At 36.1% G+C, this 15483-nt stretch overlaps 1 protein-coding gene across 41 annotated transcripts in view; it reads left to right on the top strand.

Moving 5' to 3' along the window:
• Window positions 1-15483, top strand: part of Csnk1g3 (casein kinase 1, gamma 3) — an 87264-nt gene that overhangs the window by 49610 nt on the left and 22171 nt on the right. For 21 of the 41 annotated variants that reach the window (XM_087593419.1, XM_087593432.1, XM_087593426.1 and 18 more), the window contains 4 exons: window positions 9608-9693; window positions 9818-9902; window positions 11615-11760; window positions 12859-12954. In XM_087593419.1, the coding sequence (XP_087449545.1) occupies window positions 9608-9693; window positions 9818-9902; window positions 11615-11760; window positions 12859-12954 (413 nt within the window). 41 annotated transcript variants of the gene reach the window in all.

Below are 15483 nucleotides of genomic sequence, written 5' to 3' on the forward strand. Positions count from 1 at the left end.
TCTTTGAAATGATGCAAACATGTTATTCTTTTAACTTTTTTTTTTTTTTTTTTTTTTGTGACATGGTACGGTTTCTTAGCTTACACTGTCCTTGAGCTTGAAGTCTTTGTTTGGCTTCTCACATTCTAGGATTTCGGGCATGTGCCTCCAGGAAAGGATCTTTAATCAATTTTTACCTAGTAGATTTATCATGTACTGATTTTTCTCTGTCCCTTGTTCCTTACACCTGATAAGCTGAGATCACAAACTTTACTTTTTACCCAATTATTGACTTGTATTTGTGCAGACTATGACTCTTAGTTTCTGAATTATTTAATAAATACATTGCTACCATTGTTTATGTTGATGCCCAGAAGGTCTCACATTATATGTATACATATACCCAGAGAAAATTAGCCTACACAGCATACAAATTGTACACACATTCTGTTACATTCTTAGTAAAGGTTCAAGATTATTACATTACTACATTAATACATACTATTACATTTCTGGTAAAGGTTCAAGATCATTCTGGTACTTTTGAGTTTTGGATCTGTTTTACTACAGAGTAGTACACCTCTATTATATTTGTTTACCTTTTTATTTTCTTTTGCTAACATTGAGAAGTCTGTTCATCACTGCTTATTTATTCAGTGCTTGAAAGCCAGGCTGCTCAGAAAATAGCTTCAGAGTTGCTAATTGACACTGTTGTGAAGCAGGCTTACTACACACAGTATTTAATTTTCAGAGTTCTTTAAAAAACTGAAACAAAAAATATGTTGGATAAGGCAAAAATATTTAGGTATATAATGTATCAACAAATATTCACAGTATATAACCTGCAGCTCTATTTTGTGTTTATCCTAGAAGCCTTGTAGAATTAGGTTTTTTTTTTTTTTTTTTTTTTTGTATCAGGTGAGTTCATGGTTGAGGTTTTATTCATGGTATATTTGTTCACACTGAGTTGTGCTTGTCTTTCTCTTTAAGATCATTTTTACATTGTATTTGCAGTAAGTTTTTCTGAAACCATTCTATGTGCTTATATCAGCGGAAGTGCAGTCTTGGTTTTCTGCTTTTAGATTCTGTTACTGTTGGCTTAATCAGAAGGACTAGCCAGGAATGTACAATAGTCTAATGTCGGTCATTAAAGTACACAATAAGGTGTGGGCAGGACTGCAAAAGCTGTCTAATCCAACTTCAGCTTTCCTCAGACTTAGTCCAGATTGGCTGCTGGCTCTGCTTTGCTGCCCAGTTCTTAAGGCAGTAGCTTTTGGCATTGCTGCTGACACCCTGCAGGATGGTGCTCGTGGCGCACATCTGAAATGTGTGAAGAAATGTGAGATGCCTTTAAGGATAGTTTCAGGCATAAAATGATAAAGGACAACCTTGATTCAGATAACATTTTTGGTAAATCCTTTCAATAGCAAACTCTCCCGACAAATTTAAAACACAATTGGGTAGCCTCTTAAAATCAGTCACACCCATATTTGCATGTGCATTGTCTGTGAGAAATTTTCCTTTCATGGGAGTTGTTACTATTTCAAAATAACTAACAACGCCTCACAACTATTTTATTGTAAGACATGAGGTCATAACTTCCCTATAGGCTAATGCTTTGTGTGAACAATGGTATACGTAGCAGCTTTCTATTTGTAGAACAGGCAAAGTGAGTGATTAATCATTGTTGGGAAAGGCCTTTAGAGGGTGGGGAAGAGGCATTTAACTGTTGTAGGAATGTACAAACAACAGAAGCTATAAAGGTGTATTTTTCAGAGATCTACTTACTCAGTCTAATGTAGATGGGTGATATTGATAGAGGAGGTGTTTGTTTGCCAGATCACATGGATTCCTAATGTGAACCAATACAAGTGAGTTCAGTGGTGTTTGAGTGTGTTCTGTACATTCTGTGAGTTGGTAAGGTTTGTGACATGGGTATTTCACATTTGTTGAATTTGAAATATAGGATTTGGTGAAGAAAAAGGAACCAAGAAAGAAAGGAAAAGGAGAAAGAGAGAAAGTGATGAGCAAAAACGCGACTTTTACTTTATATGTATCTGACTGAAGCCTGCACAGCTTTACCTGGTTTTTCACAGTCCCCTTCCTTTCTTACCCTTTCTGTCCTTCCCATCCTTTTTCCTTTCCTTTCCTTTCCTTTCCTTTCCTTTCCTTTCCTTTCCTTTCCTTTCCTTTCCTTTCCTTTCCTTTCCTTTCCTTTCCTTTCCTTTCCTTCCCCCCCTTCCCTTTCCCTTGTTTTTCAAACGCTAGAGGGTCAAACTCAGGGCCTTGAATCTACTAGGCAAGCATTGAACTAGTTAGCTACATACCCAGACCTTAGAGATTACTTTTGAGGCATCAGATTTAGTGAGGATTTAGCCAGAAAGAGATGTTTTCAATATATTATAGATGAATAGTGTAAAAATCACATTGCATAGTCTTTCATTTTTAGTCTCATAATATCTGCTGATCTTAATGAGGCATAAGGTCATTTATGCTCAGACAAATGCAGTGAATAAGGTTTGCTTTTATCTTTGCTTACATCACTGTCCAAAGTGACATATTCAGAAAGCTGTGTGACAGATGGGGATTTCCATTGTCCACTTCATGAAACCACTGCTTGCTGCTGCTGCTGCTTCATTGTCTTTTAATGATGAGTTGTTTTGTGTCAGCTCTAATTAGATGTCTACATTTGAGTAGTTTTGAAAAAAACTGTTGTCAGTGGCTTTGAGGCTCAGGTTTTAATTCTTGGATCACTTTCCTGCCTTTAAAAAATCTTATTGAAGTAGTCTCTCTCTCTCTCTCTCTCTCTCTCTCTCTCTCTCTCTCTCTCTCTCTCACACACACACACACACACACACACACAGACACACACACACACACACGTATAATGTATGTACAGTCCCTATTACACACACAAATAAGCTTAGAGCGAATACAGTCTATTTTTTGTTTTTGGATGTTTTTATTTTTCTATCAATTTTGCCTCACTTTTGCCATCTCATATTTCCTTGCTGTAACTGCTGTCTTTCCCCTTATTTTGATTTTTTTTTTTTACTATTAACTTAGAAGCCAGACTTACTGAATTATATCTAAATTGAGAGAAATCTCAAGAAAGAATTTGAATTAAGTGACTGTGCACTGGATTTTTTTGTCAGAAAGAAATCTCCATGTTCTAGATTTTCTTGATAGTATTGGGTTGTGTCCAGATGAGGGCTGAGGGAGCTGTTACTGTCCATTGTGCTCATAATTGTTTCTTTTATATTGAGGTGGGTCTTTCTGTCTACCAGTGTGGAGCTCACCTTCCTGCCCAGGGTGACTTGGAACTCAGTTGTATTTATCATGCTGGACTTGAATTAAGCATTCTCCTGCCTTAGCCTTCTGGATGCTGGGGTTACAGGCATGTAACCTTATGTCCTACCCTTGCATCATCATTGGGAAAGTACCAAATCTCATTTTTATTACATAACTTGAAAAAGTACGAGCTCAGTGAATGTTGTGGCAAATGTACTTCTGGGTATTGTGGGGTTGAGAAAACTGCTAAAACATTTTGTAAGGAAATATTAAATAAAGCCATGTAAAGCAAATTTACTTTTATTTTTTAATTATGTGTATGCATGAGTGTTTGTATAGGAGTACTTACATACAAAGAAGTTGTTTGTGTGGCCAGAAGAGGGTCCCAGAGCCAAAATTACCTGTGGCTGTAAGTGGCCCAATGTGGTGCTAGGAGTTGAACTCAAGTTCTTAGTAGAACAGAAAACTCTTTTAACCATTGATCCATCTCTCCAGCCCTAGATATAACCTTTACAGATAGTAGAAGTTTTTTGTTTTTTGTTTTATTTACAAAGAGTAATTTATATTCTCTTGGAGTTTTTATTCTGAGTTCTCTTACCAGTCTGCACTTTAGCCTTTCTTGTTTTTTTTTTTAGTAGAAAAAATGCAGTAATAAGTTTATTTTTGATTTTATATATATATATATATATATATATATATATATATGAGGTCTTTGGCATATTCTGTGTTGAAAGATAGATTTGAGTTCATGAAAAAAGTCTTTCTAGTCACAATTAAATTTTAATTGATATGGACAATTAGAGATAATTGAATAGTACTGTCATATCAAATGGAGAACAGTAATATTGGATCATTAATAGAAAAGCATTGCAGAAGGTTTGTAGCAATATTTATTTCATTGTTAGGTTTTTCCAAGTGAACAGATGAAGGAGGGTGTGTTGAGTCCTGTCCTGTTAACTTCTGGTAGTTATTTAACTTTTCCGGCCTACACTCCAGATAGGAGGTAATAATTTCTACTTTCAGTGAAGTTACAACTTTGAAACGTCTGATTTATGGCACATGGATATATATAAGATTCTGAAAATGGGTTATGCATATATAATACATAACATTTCTAATGGGTAAAAGTTTAATTATATAGATTAAATTTCTTTGAATTCATTTAAAAGAAATTTTAACTGTACTTAAATCAAATCTCTAATTCTAATCCTTTAAAAATTACATAATAATGACTTTGAGGGAAATACCCATTTTTAAACAGGCCTATTCAGTTAAACGCTTTAGAAAAATGTGAACAGGATTTCATAAGCACCCGATAACCTGTCAGGGATCTTTTTCATGTAATAGAACTCTTACAGACTTGAAGCGTGTGCCATAGTTACTCATTTCAAAGAGAAAGCTTTCTTGTGACTTGTATTACTTCCCACTTGCTGACATTTATTTCCAGGTGTCAGTTGGTACAGGAACACAAAGAAAGCAATTATGAAGGTAAAAGGGCTTTTGGATTGAGTTTTAGTAGTGGGCTTACTTTACTAGCTTGTATTTATGGCTTGAATTTATAATGCTTTGTAGATTATGAATCTAATACCGTCCTTTGATGGAGTGATGTGAGATCGCTTTATGACCGTTTCTGTTGACACTGGCAACTACAGTACTCAGGTGGATTTAACAAAGAATCCTACTGTGAGGCTAATGTATATTATATAATACACGTGTGTGTGTTTTGTGTGTGTGTGTGTGTGTGTGTGTGTGTGACCTATTTATTTTGCATATGTATGTGGGGGGGCTGGTGGGGTGCTCATGTTACTGCCTGCATTTGGAGGTCAGAGGACAACTCGAGGGAGTCAGTGCTTTCAAGTCTTTGTAATTATATGCTATCCTACTTACATGTGCAGGCACATTGCTCTCTCTCTCTCTCTCTCTCTCACACACACACACACACACACACACACACACACACACACACACACACTCACACACACACTCTCATATACTCTCTTATATATTTGTAAATTTGTCTTTATATATTTTCTAGGTTTTTGATACTGCTGTAAAGATGTTGGTTTTAAATTTAATTTCTCATTGCTCTTTGCTAGTATGTAAATGTTTTGGTTTTACACTTAGTATTTTATGCATATTTGTGCATTGAGGGTTGCACATGCCACGCTGCTTGTTTGGAGGTCAAAGAATATCTTTGTGAGTTCAGTCTCTCATCCTTTCATGTGGGTACTGGAGTCAATCTGGACTGCTTCATTGTGCTGTCTTGCACCATGACTACATTTCAATAATTAAATGACATTTTCTTGCTTTGTTAAATGGCAAGAAATTTTCATATGACAATGAATAGAAAGAATGAAAGAAATAGATTTTAAATTTATGTTAGGCCAAGTGTATGTGCACGCATGCGTGTGTGATATGTATATGAGTGTCCAAGTATTCAGTACATGTGGAAGCCAGAGCACAGCATGGGGGCTTTCTTTATTGCCTCAAAGAAGTCTCTCATGGAATTGGCCACTTGCCTTTTTACTCTTTAGCTAGCAAGGTCTTAGGAACTGCTTGTTTCTGCCTCCAAGTCCTGGGGTTACAGGCAGTGGCCTCCATTTCTGGCTTCTTATATTCGTTCATTTGGGAATACAAACTCTGCCTCTTGTTTACAGAGCAAGTACTCTCACCCACTGAGTTACTCCCCAGTCCCCATAGGTTCACCTTTGAAAGTTAAATCAACCTTATATTCTAAGAGTAATGATTACTTTGTCAAGGAACATTATCTTCTTAAGGATTTCATGCTTGTTTATGAGGGATACCTTATGAGTTTTTGTTACTTGTAGTGATTTTATGCAGTGACATCCTGACAAACAGGGTAAGAGTTGAGAACTCTTATTTCTAAGTTTTGTTGATCTGATACGTCTTGCCTTTAGTACAGTTTACCAGCCATGCCTCATAATTAGGTAAGGTTTTACGATTATTAAAATGTTTTTATTAATTTAAAGAACATTTGTGTGAAGATTGTGTGTGTGTGTGTGTGTGTGTGTGTGTGTTGTTTGTGTGTGGGCATGTCTGTATGTATAGACAAGGGCACAGATTATGTGAGAGACTTTTTCTGGGGAGATTAAACACTTAGACATGTCTGCTCATCCCAGAAAGCAAGCCTACAGATCCAAGGTAACAGTTACCCTGGAGTCCATTTTGGTGAACTAAAGTTTTTATTGGTGCTACTAACAGGAGTATGGGTGAGAGATTACTTTCAGAATCAGGATGATTCGGAAGCAGCTTCGTCATCAACAAGCCCACTGCAGCACAGAGGATGACTCATGGAAGTGCTTCCTTGGAGCTTTCTGCATCTGGGGATAGCTTCCAGGCCACTCAGCAGGTCTGATAAACCTCGATGACTTAGCTAATTTAGCTGGGTAGGGTCTTCTCCCGCAGTCTTACTGCTTTATCACTCTGGTGGGGCTCTTTGACGACTCTTGCAAATGTCAGCTTTCCTAGACATACAAAGTTTGCTTAACTCCCAAGTGTCATGAAGTCCCTTCTTATCTCATGGAAGGTTTCAGTTCAGAGGAAACTGCTACATAACAACACATGGTGGTCCCACATGTATGTGAAGGTCAGAGTATAGGCGAACTCAGGTGTAGATCTTTGACTTCATGTTTGAGACAGGGTTTCTAGTTGTTCATTGCTGCATAGGTCAACCGCGGTGATCTGCAGACTTGGAGGCTTCTTCTCTGTTTGTTCTGTCTCATCAAAGTATGTTCCAACATCCAGCGTATGGGGGTCCCGGGGGCTGAACTCTGGTCCTTACACTTGCATGGCAAGATCTTTAGTCACTGAGCCATCTTTTCAGCTCATGGTTTAAAATTTAAACTAAATTTCTTTTACTGGCATAGAGCTCTTTATTTTGTCTTGAGAAAGTCCAGTACTTAGTAAGTCTTACAGAGTATCTGTCTGCTTCATTTCAGTTGCGTTGGCATCATGTTGGTTCTTTTTCTGGTTTTTGAGAAGGAATTTCTCTATATAGCCTTGGCTGTCCTGTAACTGAGATCTTCCTGCTGCTGTTTCCCAGGGATTGTGATTAAAGGTGTGTGTTCCCACCACACAGCTAAGTTCAGAATTTTTTAAATCAGTGTTTTCAAGGTCTGAAAGATCTAGTCTAATGCCCCTTCTGTTGCTCCTGTTACTGTTAATTTGTAGGGTTTTTTTTTTTTTAAGTCTAGTAAGAGAATTAATTATTTTATTGAAGCTTTCAAATAATCAACCCTTTTTTGTTAGTTTTTCCTGTTGAATTTCTGTTTTCCAGTCATTAACCTCTTTAAATATCAACCTTCCCCCAATCTCGTCCATGCCCTACTTATTTTGAGTAGTAGTATTGATATGAAGACAGATAAGTGGTCAGAATATAAAGTCCAGAATTTGAATATAGATGGTCAGCTGAGTTTTGAGAATAATGCAGAAACAGTTTTGGGGACAGGGAAAGTCTTGCCAAAAAGTAGTATAGCCAGATGTCACTATTGAAAGAAAGAGAGAAACAAACAAACAAAAACTATTTTTTATTCCATACCAAAGCAAAAATCAACGTGTATAATAGATTTAAATAGAAGAACCCAAACTATAAAATCTATAGTTAGAAAAATAGAAAATCTGTGGTCTCAAGTGTAGTCAGAGATTTTTTTGAATTGCAAATAAGCCAGTATGAATAGTAAGAGAAAAAATTGGTAGCAAATTAGACTTCATGAAAATATAGCACACATGTGTGCAGTTCATGAATGAAGTCCAAGAGCATCAGTCTTCAGTAAGATACTGTCCATCCACTGTAAGCTTCCCTGTCATAAATATTGACCTGGGTAAAATGTAAAAGACGACATTATTAAATTCTGAAATAACCATTAATATTGCTGATGGAGATCTGAAATGGCACACAACCTTTCTGCAGTATACTTCAGAAGTGTCAGGATGCTCATGGTTCCCTCAGTAGGAAGGCCTCAGACTGGAGCCTACCTAGGTGAATTAGGTGGGCTTATTGTGGTTGTTTTCATGAAAAGCAGTGAGCTCTTGATGCAGGGAGCATTATGGGAGAACCATGAAAATAGACTGATGGAAAGAATCCAGATATGAACCTGTACTATATAACCTATACTGTGTGAAAATGAAATCTAATCTATAATGGCAAGCAGTTAGGTGGGGTTCTGAGGCCAGAGGTGGGAGGTAGAAAGGGACATTGATCACAGAGCTTTTGGAGTCTCTTCTTGATTGTGGTGACAGTTATGCAGGTATGCTGTTATGCAGGTATGCTGTCAAGGGTGTGTTTTATTACAGTGAGCAGAGCTTTCCTTCCAGTAATTATCAAACCCGACTGCACTTCAGTATCAGCTGCTAAGCATCTAGAGTGCACATAACCTCTGCTCCACAGTATAAAAGGAGTCAGCTACCAGCAGGAGGCCAGCTTCTTCCAGCTTTTAAAAGTTTCCAAAATGCTTTCAGTTCCCATCTGGAGTTTGTAAATAATGTTTTCTTTCCATTACTTTTCCTTTTTAAGATACCAGAACTTAAGCATCCAGAGTGTGCTCTGTGCTGACCATTACTGGGTTGTGAGGGTAATGAGCCAGCTCTGCTAACATGCAGTCTAGGTGACAGACAGATACTGAGAACAGTGCAAGTAAGCATTGTTTGTAAACTGAAGCAAATGCTATGGGAACACAGGGTAGAAATTCAACTGTTTCCTGACCTTTCATCTTACTGCAGGGCAGTACTTGGAAAGTTTGCTTTTCTAAAAGCCTTGAGCATTACTTGGAATTTGGGAAACATGGCTTGTGTGCTGTACTTTTTATAAGCATTTCTTCTCTGTTAACATCTTTGTATTTTAAAAATCTCAATTTAACGTCAGTGACAACATAGTAAATATTTATGAGGTTTCAGATTCTTTGTTAGTGTCATTTACATGCTATATATTTTGTGTTAATCTGTGTTTAGGAAATTTTGGGCTTACAGAATACTAAGCATTTTAAACTCTACAGTTTCTTGGAACCATTACCATATTCTATTATTACTCTGAAGGTAGAGTTACAAGATACAGAGACTCAGTTTGACCATTAAACCTCTTCTCCATTGGCCTCCATTTCCATGATAGGTATCTAAACAAGTGAAGTTTCAGTAGCACTAAAGATGTTATATGGCATATTTTAAAGATGACAATCTGTAAAAGGAGTTTAAGTATGATTCTGTTGTTTATATGTAGCAAACCCATGTTTTACACTTATGTAGTAAACTTAGAAGCAGTTATTCTCCATTGGTGTAGCGTACTGGTTGGTGGGTGAAATGTCATGTTCCTCTCCTGTTTCAGAACAGAGCAGAAGAGACGATTTAGAAGCTTTAGGACATATGTTCATGTACTTCCTGAGAGGCAGTCTTCCTTGGCAAGGCCTAAAGGTAAGTGGTTTTTTTTGCATTTCTTTATTGGAGTTCACAGAGTACTAATATGTATTAAGGCCTTTTACTACAACTAAGTAGTATTTAAAACACCACATTTTTGTCCTCTTCTTTCCTACTGCAGGCAGATACATTAAAAGAGAGATATCAGAAAATTGGAGACACAAAACGAGCCACACCGATAGAAGTGCTGTGTGAAAACTTCCCAGGTAATGGACAGTGATCAAGTTCATAAATTGAAACATGTACTTATGCTCAGAAAAAAAGGTTAATTTTCATAGCTTAAGTTTATAAATACTTTTTGTGTGCTTTGAAAAACATGAATCCTATAAAAATGATTAAAGGGTTGTCAACAGTTACTGTATAGACAGTTTGTATATTTGCTCCAAAAGATGGCATTACATGAAGAAAACTCCATCTTTCAGTTATGTTAAGACCGAGTTAAGTCATGTTTCCTTAACTCATTTTATTAAGTTGAAATGCCATTTAGTTTACTGTTATTAGAGTTTCAGTATCATGTTTAATAGAAGTTATTAAAAATTTTATTTTCAGAGTACTACAAACCCCATTTACTAACTTTAAGGAAGTATTATGTTAAAGAACTGTATACATTTTGAAAATAATTCCCCTTTAAACACATATAGCAACTCACAAACAAAAATTTACTTAAAGTTCCTTAATTCTAAATTAAGAAATGGTAGTGAATTGCTAATTAAAAATTTATGTTTGAGAAGCTTATTAAGTTACCCAGGCCTGTCTGGGCTTTGCTTTGTACCCAGGTTGGCCTGGGACTTGCTGTCTTCCTGCTTCAGTGTCTTGAGGAGCCTGTATCACCAATCTTAGCTGTTGGTAGTTACTAAATATCTTTTGTGGCTTGCACAGCAAACTGAAGGACAAAGAAGACTTATGTCCTTCAAGATTGAGGTCTTATGTCACTTTGTAGCCACTGGCTTGTCTCTGTGTGGAATTACAATAACAATAGAATCAGTGCTTGTATTTCCTTATTCATCGCTGGTAAATTTTACTTTCTTTCTTGCTATAATTTCTATAAATGGAAAATTAACCAATATTGGTGTCAGGCATAGAAGTTTAGGGAGAATGAGTAGCTACATTATTAGTAAGGCTATACGCGCAATTCTCCAAGGAAAATGGAGGTGCTGATATAATTAGTCCTATAATTAGACAGCAAGTAGAAGAGCGAGAAAGTCCCTCTGTGAGGAATGCCACAGGGCACTACGTTGCAGTGTGAATGAGTGGGAGCACAGGGTCCCTTATCTGAGATTCCAGCATTGGGAACCTACCACTTCTTTCTATATATCCTTCACCCACTAAATTTATGTTTTTATTTTCCCTTTCTTTTAGAAAGTATAGACTTAAAAAGAAGTGATATCTAGAAATTTGTGTATTACCAAGTAATTATTTGATTAGAAATTAAAAGAAAGCTTCTATTGTATTTCTGTGTCAGATTTTTGAGATGATTTCCATTATTTTGCAAGCTCAGTTAAGATTAAAAATGTTGTTCCACATTGATAAGTTAGTGTATGCTACTGATGCTAAGGAAACATCAGACTAGTATAAATACTTTCATGTGAACTGGCTCCAGCAGGGTTTTAAATATACCCTAGAATATACATTGAAGTATGCCTTGTGATTAAACAGTCATATATCATGAACCACTAATTCAACCTCTCGTACAATTCAAGGTATTAAAATACCATAAAAAGTTTTAGCCTTTGGTAATAAATGTTGCAAACATGGTGGTTAAACTAAATGTCTTACTTCTTGTTTCCATTCCCTCTTTCTTCCCCCCTTTTACTTTTGCTATCATTTAACATTTTTAATTGAAATAGATTTTGGTTAATTTTTTATTTGTTGTTATAGACATGTATATTCAGAATAATTTTTATTTCCTTTCTAGAAGAAATGGCAACATATCTTCGTTACGTACGAAGGCTAGATTTTTTTGAAAAGCCAGACTATGATTACTTAAGAAAGCTTTTTACTGACTTGTTTGATCGCAAAGGGTATATGTTTGATTATGAATATGACTGGATTGGTAAACAGTTGGTGAGTACTTTATGCTCTTCTCATAGATTATTTACAGTATTTTTAATAGTACAGAATGCTCAATGAAGATTGATGGCATTTTGTAAGGAGCTCCTTTTATTTCATGTTTGGGGACATTTCTTCTGGGGCACCATACTTGGAATTTTATATAAGTTCTATTACTGGATTTCCTGTTTTTTGTAAAAGGGTGTTGAGTTATTTTGGGTTTTCTGTCTTAATTTGCTTCTTGGTATCAAATATAATATTTTTATATAGTATTCTTTTTTTTTTTTTCTTTTTTCGGAGCTGGGGACTGAACCCAGGGCCTTGCGCCTGCTAGGCAAGTGCTCTACCACTGAGCTAGATCCCTAACCCCTTATATAGTATTCTTATGATATACTGTTGATATTTCTCTACAGTAACTTATTATGATAAAAGTTAAAAATTTTAACAGCTTCTCTGAATCAAGGTATTAAGTCCATGATTTTGTTATTTAAGAAATACTTCTTTAGTTTTGTAAACATGTATTTTACTTATTTATTAATTTTGGGCATAAGATTTATAAATACATTTTTATTTTTAATATGAGAAAGTAACTTTAAATTAATAAGAACTTTAGGAGACCCTTTAAACCAGTGGTTCTCATCCCGTAAGTCACTTTGGGGTCGAACAGTCCTTTCACAGGGCCACATGACCCTTTCACAGGGGTTGCATATCAGATATCCTGCATATCAAATATTTACATTAGGAATCATAACAGTGGCAACATTGCAGTTAGGACGTAACAGGGAAAATAATTTTATGGTTGGGGTCACCACAAGCTGAGGAGCTGTATTAGAGGGTTGTAGTATTATTAGGAAGGTTTAAAGCCACTGCTTTATTCACATAAAAGTTGATACACCAAAAGATGCTTAAATGTCTTGAAAATACTTGAAAATGTAGCTATGTTCCTTTTGTTTTACTCTGGTAGTTTTTATCAGTGTACTTGAAAATAATGTTCCTTCTTGAAGACTTAATTTAGCAATATCATTTATTGATTCATTGATTCACAGTTACTGAAAGTTTTAGATGGGAATTCTGAAGCCAGCCATTCCAGTAGTAATAGTTGTTTTTGTTTAGCCTACTCCTGTAGGTGCAGTTCAGCAAGACCCGGCTCTGTCATCGAACAGAGAAGCACACCAACACAGAGACAAGATACAGCAGTCTAAAAACCAGGTTTGGTGCCTTTATGGATATGAAATCTTTGAGTTACTTTCATTATTGACATGTGCATTTCTGTTCAGTGGGTAGCACACACATACAAGCATTGAAAGGACTCGTGTTGTCGGGGAACCTTCAGTTCTCACCATTAGTTTCAGATAATCATCAGTTCTTAATTGTATGAATTAGTCAAAACTGAGCCATTTGGTGTTTATGACTGGAAGTGTTAGAATTATAACAACATTTACTCTATATGTATAGTTAATTTAATAAGTTATTTATTAAATTTCTTCATTTAAAGTGTTTTTTTTAAAATAAATGTGTGTTTAGAAATACAGAAGCAAAGAATCCAGTTTATAAGAAATGATTTAAACTGAGTTGACTGGGTGCAGTGTTCAGAGTTTACTTACCCCCGGAAGCAGACATACATGAAGTAATTTTGTTTCACCTTGTTTAAATTAATTTCTCCAGACTAGTTTTCTCACTATAAAATAGTGATAATACATGTCAACTTCTAGAATATAATATATTCTCAGTAATTCTAAACTCATGGCTGGTGTTGCTCTCTCACAATTTTTACAGTATATGCACAAATATCTACATTTTGAAGTAAACTGTACCAGTGAAATATATTAATAAAGTGCTATATACATTTACATATTTAATACAGAAAAGGCTGTTTATTTGTTTTTAAAGTAATCCTGCAGAGTAAAAGCACTTTTAGACAAATAATGGAATAAAGGCATTTTAAGAGTAGTGAGCAGGAGACACAGGAAGGACAGAGGAGGGAAGAGCAGAAAGGTTGGGTAGAGACAACAGAAAAGCAGAAGCTAAAAATCATGAAACATTTGTTTGAGGAATACCAGTTAAGTAGAGTGCTTGGAGTAGAGTGTGCGTTGAAGATTCAGCGTGAGATAGGGAAGGAGAGCGGAGAGCTCTTGTTTCCTGAGGGAGGGAAGGATAGCTCTGAGTCCTTCAGCACTGTTTCCTGTCCCTTTTTGCAATTTGCTTAAGAATTTTACTCTTTTCTAGAATCTGAGAGTGTCTAGAAATTCTTTGGTTTAGCCCTGTTATTCTGTCCTGCTTTTTATTCTGACTTCTTTTACCCTGTTCAGGTGATGATTTAAACAAAATAAAAACTAAAGGACAGAGTACCATTTACTAATACTTCACTACATTAAATAATACTACACTTATTTAACAGTATGGATGATAGCCAATTTAGAAAGATTTGGTTTTAAAGTTTGACAGAAATATTGGCACAATTAAAGTCTCACAAATTAATTTAACCATAAAATATAATTAGTTGATAGCTTGAATGATAAGATAACTATGTAAGTAGAGGGCTTAGAAGTTGAGACTCGATGTTTGTGTTTTCTAAACTAGAGTTTCTTTCTTGGGTGTTCCTGAAGATTGGTTCTCTCAAAATTTCTCTGTTCAAGCTGTTGTATAGTGTAGTAAGGGGAGCCTTTAATGTTGAGTTGGATCATAACTTAAGTACTTTTAGGCTTCTAACTTCTTATTTCAGACATAGTTAGTCATGTAAGCTTCCTGGTGGGGGTGGGAGAGTCTGTTTTATTTGTAGCATTAGAGAGGGAAGATTTTGTATGTGTGTATAATGTGTCAGTGAATCCTTTGGAATAGGGCTATGTATAGGATTTAAGACCTGAGTGCATGGTCTCCTCATTAAAGAAAAGTTATGTGCATAGAAAAATTCTTAAAAACCTGTGCCTCAGTGAACAGTATTTTATGACAGACCCTATGGTTCACAGTCCAAAAGAGGAAACATGAATTTTTTAAAAGCTCTGAACACTGTAGTGACTGCAGACAGAACAGTCGATGGTTGAAGTTTGGGGTAGCTACAGTTACATGTGAACTGTTAAGTCCACCCTCGTGTTTATACAGAAGGAACCACGTAGTTCTTTGTCATCAATTGCCAGTTGCCACAGCTGTCTGTCTCAACTTTAAGTTATTTCAGTGTCAGTTACAAATCCACTAATCTGACTATGCAGTCAGAGAGTGAGGAAAAGACAGAACCCTTATGGTGGTTTTCATGGCAAACTCCATGCCATGAGCTATGTAATTTTTACTCTACAGCTTAATTTAGGAAGCTTACCCCCATAGTGTTTAACCTGTGTCCTTCTACTTACATTTAACTTATGTTCCACAAAGGTTGCATGGCTTCTGTATACTGTAGGATACCTCTAGCCCAGCATAGTTGGCACTTGTGGCAAGATTTTGTGGAATTTGGTTGAAAAGGAGAAAAGAACATCTGAGACATTTGCAGTTAGTGTCAAAAGCTTGGTAGCATTGTTGAAGCTGGCTCTGCTGGAATCTTCACTGTGCTCTTTACTAGGCCTGTGGTCTTAGAGTGTTGAATGTCAGTGTCTTGATCCATGAAATGAGGATGATTCTGTCTAACGTTACTAATCAGAACTGAGCTTTAAGACCTCTTCTGTTAGTGCTTTCTGCGTGTCCCTAAGATAGAGAAATGGACTGTTCTAAGTGCCTCTAGTAGAATTGCTAATAGCCTGTGTTATTACC

The sequence above is a fragment of the Rattus norvegicus genome, chromosome 18 (assembly GCF_021556685.1).
Source record: "Rattus norvegicus strain SHRSP/BbbUtx chromosome 18, alternate assembly SHRSP_T2T, whole genome shotgun sequence".
In the NCBI taxonomy this organism is placed as follows: domain Eukaryota; kingdom Metazoa; phylum Chordata; class Mammalia; order Rodentia; family Muridae; genus Rattus; species Rattus norvegicus.